This window comes from Octodon degus, unplaced genomic scaffold (genome assembly GCF_000260255.1).
Source record: "Octodon degus isolate 3935 unplaced genomic scaffold, OctDeg1.0 scaffold00022, whole genome shotgun sequence".
Lineage (NCBI taxonomy): Eukaryota > Metazoa > Chordata > Mammalia > Rodentia > Octodontidae > Octodon > Octodon degus.
The window spans coordinates 13,981,950-13,988,004 of NW_004524598.1; the positions used below are offsets into that span (position 1 = coordinate 13,981,950).

At 39.6% G+C, this 6,055-nt stretch overlaps 1 protein-coding gene across 1 annotated transcript; it reads right to left on the reverse strand.

Moving 5' to 3' along the window:
- Positions 1-2,786: 2,786 nt before the first annotated feature.
- On the reverse strand, positions 2,787-5,292 carry LOC101564672 (protein transport protein Sec23A-like). Its single transcript, XM_012514033.2, is given in 3 exon segments — positions 2,787-4,223; positions 4,225-4,597; positions 4,599-5,292. Coding segments are annotated over 3 exon segments (2,100 nt in total). The 5' UTR covers positions 5,015-5,292; the 3' UTR covers positions 2,787-2,912.
- Positions 5,293-6,055: the final 763 nt, after the last annotated feature.

Genomic DNA, 6,055 nt, shown 5'->3' on the forward strand with positions numbered 1-6,055 from the left:
TTATGATTGGAAGAGACCCAGCATATCAAAAACAATCCTGGGAAAAAGAGCAGAGGTAGGAGGCATCACAATCCATGACCTGAAATTATACTATAAAACTACTTTGAGAGGGCTGGTGAGACGGTTCAGTGGTCTAAAGTACCTACTTAGAACAAGCTTAACAAAGCACAAGGGACCAAGGTTCAATCCCCAGCACCACATGCCAGCCAGCCCCGCCCCCTGGTGGGCTGAGCTGGACACACACACACACACACACACACACACACACAAATAAATAAAATTAAAAAAAAAAAACTACTTTGAGAAAATCAGCATTGTGCTAGCCTAATGGCAGACTTGAGAATCAGTAGAACAGATTAGAAGATGCAGACACAACTACAAACAAATGCAGCTGCCCTAACTTTGATAAAGGGGCCAAACATGTTCCCAGGAAGAAAGAGAGCCTCTTTAATAAATGGTTCTGGAAAAACTGAATTTCCACATGCCAAAGGCTAAAATTAGATCCATGGTGATTCCATGCCCTAAATGACAGTCAAAATGTATCAAAGGTTTAAACATTAAAACAGAAACACTAAATCCCCTGTAGAAAAATGTAGGGGCAAATTTTATAGGCATAGAGGTACACAGAGAGTTCATGATCAAAAATCATATTGCATAGGAAATACTTCAAAGAACAAAAACCTGGGATTTCATCTTTTTGAAAAGTTTCTGCACATCAAAAGAAATTATCAATAGAATAAAAAAGTCCACAAACTGGGAAAAATTACAGCCAACTTTCTCTTTGACAAAGGCCTTCTATATAGAACATATAAAGAATTTTTAAAAACCCCTAGAATCCCAAAATTTAAAGACCTAATCCAAAAATGGGCATCTGAGATGAACATACACTTCTCAGAGGAAGACATACAAAGAGCAAATAGATATATGAAAACATGTTCAACATTATTGGTCATTAGAGAAATGCAAATTAAAACAACACTGAATGTCCATCTCACCCCAGAAAAAAGGGCTATGATCAATAAGGCAACCAGTGACAAACACTGGAGGGGCAATGGGGAAAAAGGAAACTTTCCCACTATTGGTGAGAGTGCAGACTGGTACAAGCACTATGGAAATCAGTGTGGAGATTCCTCAAAAAGCTAGGATTGGTGGTCCCATTCAAGCCCACCATTCCTCTCCTGAATATTTTTCCAGAAGAACTGAAAACACCATATCACAATGATATATGTGCACCCATGTTTACAGAAGCACAATTAGTCATAGCTAGGTCTGGGAAGCAACTCATATGCCCATCAATTGAGGAATGGATAAGCAATATGTGTTATTTTTTACACAATGGAGTATTATTCAGCTATAAAAGGGATACATTTGAAGTTTTCATTTGTAAATAGTTACAACTAGCTATACTCTTTTTATTCAGAGAAAAGCACATTTTATTGATATTTTGGCCTAGCACAATTCAATTCAAATAAATGGAACAAAGTTAAGCTAACTGAATATAATATAAACAATTACAAGTTTGTTTCAGCATCCTGTGATTGTGTTCATTGGAATACAATTGTCAAAACTGTCTCTCTAAGCATGTACCAGAGCACCACCTCTTAGTTCAGCACTTGATATGCAAATTTCATAGTCAAATCATATCTGGCTTTAGCAATGTAAACATATTTGCTATAAGTAAACCTTAAATGTAAAAATGAATGACACCAATGAATAAATCAAAATAAAATAGTATCACCACATGACACAATTAAACAAACACTACATAATACTGTTTCAGTAAGAACCACAACTTAATAAATTTCATAAAAAGGAAGCAGGGGGAATAAAAGTAATTGTGTAAGCTCCCAGTGTAGTGTTAAAATACTGAAGGATATAACATAAAATTTAGCTCAGAAAAAGGGGAGACATCAAAACCTTGTAATGAAAACCAATTTTGGTTTAGCAGTTACAGTATTCATTTTACTAGAAAGGCCTTCTTTCTGTACTCTGACAAAACACTTTATTGTCTACCAAATATTGTCTATCACTTTTTTGAAGTGTTGTGTTAGTTACACACATTGCGGACTTGGTAGAATTTCACATTTACTGTCAGTTGTAAGATTATTAGCTCTGACCCACCTAATATTTTTTTCATCTTCAAACAATTTTTCCAAACAACCAAAAAACATGATATTATCTTCTTGAAAATTACCATTATAAAGTCAGATAATCCCTAAGCAAATCACAAAAATTCATCTTAACAGAGTAAGTACAGGAAAAGGGTATACGTAAGTGTTGAAAAATCGTAGAAAAATATTGAACATATAAGCAAAAATGTTCACATTTATCATTACTATTGATTTGTCCCTTTCTGGCTAAAATTAAATAGGTTTTTAAAAGGTCAGGAGATATTCAGTGCCACTTTTGATTTGTCTGCAATATACAAATAAGTTATATCTGCAGTACAAGGCAGACAGTTTTTATTCTTAAACATAACTTATATAGACTCCAAATTTCTAAAACCAGTTTTAATACTGTGGCAAGTAAAACAGGTTTGTTCTCAATGCTCTCATTATATTTCAACTCAATCTACAAACGTGAACATTTTTTTGCAAATGTCATCTCAAACCATACCGATACCAAGAAAAGTCTAGAGCGATATCTACTGGTTTCCATAGAAACATGGAAAAGGGAACTGGGTACAATGGTGCACACCTGTAATCCCAGCACTTAGGAGGCTGAGGCAGGAAGACCATGAGTTTGAGACCAGCATGGACTACCCAGCAAGTTTAAGGCCAGCCTGAGCTACATAATGAAACCCTGTCTCAGAAAAGAAAAGAAAAAAAGAAAGAAAAGAAAAATGTGAAAAAAGAACAAATGTAACTGCGATGTTATTTCATCTCCTGAGGTGTCCAAACACGCTGAGCATGTCAAGCAGCACTTGGCACAGCAAGTTTCTTCAGGTGATCCATAAATACTTGCAAACTAGCATCATCTGTGAGAATAGGTGCTCCACACTCCTGTCCCCAGGCATACATATTATTATGAGTCTGAGAAGGGTTCACTTTGGAAAGCAGAAAATGGGCCTGGCTGCCACCGTGCTCCGTGTCAATGTAGCGCGGCATCGGGAACCTGGAATGCAGGATCTCCTGCGCATCGTCCACCGGGGCCTGAAGGAGGTGGCGGAAATTCTCGTACTCTGGCATGTCCTGGTACACCGACTTCCTCCACTGTGCAGGGGTCTCACCATGATACATCAGAATCTGGAAGAATGTGTCCATGAGAAGAATATGATCTGCAAGAATGCTGCTGCTGTCGAGGAGAACCGGCTCTGGTGGTCCACTAAAAGAATACGCATATAGAATAGGCTGAATCATGATTAGAGACTGGGTCAGATCTTGATGCATAAAATGGTACCGGTAGTACGAACTCTCATCAGGACTGTTGTTAAAAACTTGCAAAAAAGGAGATCTTAAATGAAACATAAACTGTGGATAAAGGGAGAAAGTTTCTGAAAATCTGAAGGAGCTTGGATCATCTTTGTGATACTCTCCAAATTTCTGGCACAGCCGAATGAGCTGTCTGTCCAGCCACCTGAGCACATCTGGCCCTTCCTCTGTTTCTGCTCTATATATTGCCAGCCTGGTCATAAGAATGGCAGCTGCCTCCTGGTCAAAGGACGCAGTGATGTTTTGGATTTGAGTCTGAGCATCTGCCCAATTCCTAGCAATGGTGGTCACTCGGATACGTCTCTGCCCACTGGAATGCTGGTACTGGGTCACAAATTGGATTGTACCATGTCCTCCTTGAGGAATCGGAGCATTATGCTGGTTAACAACCTCAAAATATATGGCTAGGGTTGTGGTGGGACTCAGTCCACATATCTTCCACTGACAAGTGCCACCTATTCCTATCTCATTTTCAGACACGCAGGGTCCTTTAGAATTGAGAGACACACAAGGTCCAATAACTCCAGAAATCTTTATCTCCCTTGAGGTCTTTATTTCTAATGTCCCCCCAAAGCCCATTTTAAATTGTCCATGCATATCTTTGGTAAAGACTCTTTGAAAAGTTTGTTTGAATAAGGAAGTACTGAAAGAATCACCCATCACCATGTATCCACCAGTAAGGTTGGGACAGCATTTTATTTCCATGAGACCTGTCTGATCTAGCGCACAGGCATAGATGTCAATAACATGGTCAGTTGTAGCAGCTTGGTAAGCCAATGCTTCAAAATGCTTCATTCCCCTTTTTTACAAATTTAGCATTGTCTTTATCAATGTCATGCCATGATCTTATAGGTGTCTTCAGTTCATCTCCAACCACCATTCCAGGCCCCTGGGTAGCAGGACCACCAATGAACATCATGATACGAGCCCCAGTGTTGGGAAAAGTATACTCCAGTAGTCCTACAGCTATGGAAAGGGCCACCCCTGAGGAAGGCAAAGGTCTCTTTCCCTGCAGGAATCTGTTAGAAGGGGGTGGCTGCTGTACCTGAGGACCGCGCATTACTTGAGTAACTGGCACTTTAGAAAGCCCCAGCATTTCCTGCAGTTGCTTGGTAGACAGGTCTTTTGTTCCCCTGAAGACGTAACTTTTGGAAATGCCTCTGCACCATTCTCCCAAAAGTAATCAGTCCAACCAAAGCTGTAGGTGGTAAGAGACTTAATGACATCTGCATGGATTCTTTCAGGGCTTGTAAATCTTCATCTTCCATGCAAGTATCAACCACATAGAGGAATATCAAAGACATCTGAGGGCCACGCAGAACTACATATTCAATGCTAGAAAACTGAGGTAAAAGTTCAGCAGGCTGATTCAGTTCAGATATCCCAGCATAAGTAGGTGGAAACTGATTCCTTTGATAACAAAAGTTGCAAGCCCATAGTTTTGCTCGATAATCCACTTGACATAAAGGATTCAAAACTGCACGGCAGGTCGTCCTACAGCACAGAACAGGTTTGTACTGAATAGGAGGTAAATCAGGCCTCTCTTTCAGTGGTGTAAATAGGGCTGCCACTGGGACAACCATTCTGGTGGCCTCCAGCCGACTTGATGGCCAAACATTCCAACTGAACCGGACTCCATCTCACTCTTCATTTTGTTGGATGAATTCCAAATAAGTTGTCATTGTAGAGCTTGATTCTTACTTCAGTGGCCCTCCTGCGAGACCCGTGCAGCTTGCAGCCTCCGCCGGGCCAAGTCGGTGCTCTCCTCCTAGCAGCAGCAGCCGTGGCACCGCCATCCAGAGCCCACAGCCCCGCCCCGGGCCCGTGAGGACCTCGGCCAGGCCGACTGCGCCGTAGCCGCCTTTGCCACCTAGCTATACTCTTAAGTGAACTAAATCAAACTAACATGTGTGAACATCATATTGTCTCATTTGTGGGAGAACCTGAAAGAAAAAATATGAAGGGTACAGTAGATATTGGGAGAAGGGAATGAATCTGTTCAAAAGGAAGGAATTACTGAGGAAAAGGAAAGGAGAGGCTTGGGGGAAAAGGTGTATCTATGTACATAAGCAGATTGGTTTGGACAACTGTATTATGGTTTTCTGCTGGTCTATGGAAAGGGGCAGTTAATCAGTAATTTGTTTTGTCTTCTTTTTTCAGTTCTTTTCCCTTTTCTCTCTTCTCAATTTTTAATAATTTATTTCTTCTTCCAATTTTGAATACATATATCTGGTAATATGAACAACTATTTTGAAGATAATACTATGCAATATAACAAATACTGTGAAATTCATATTATTTTGGTTAGTGAAATTATGTATAATTTGGGTTTTTGTTAGGTTTTTATTTAAGGTTGTTGACAAATATTTGCTATAGTTTTACATCAGTCTTTACTACTGTAATGCATGTGCAAAGTCAAATTAATTTTGACTCTGTTGGCTTATTTTTGCAAGCAGGTACAGGAAATATGAACTCAAAGTGACAAAGTATAAGTTCCTTTAATATTTCATATGTATGGAAGTTTGGTCTGTAAATTGATTTAGTAGCACAGTGTTGTAACTGAAGGCCCAGGTTTTCCCAAATCTCTAACTTTTGATCCTTTGTGCTAATTTTTTCCTCAGGTA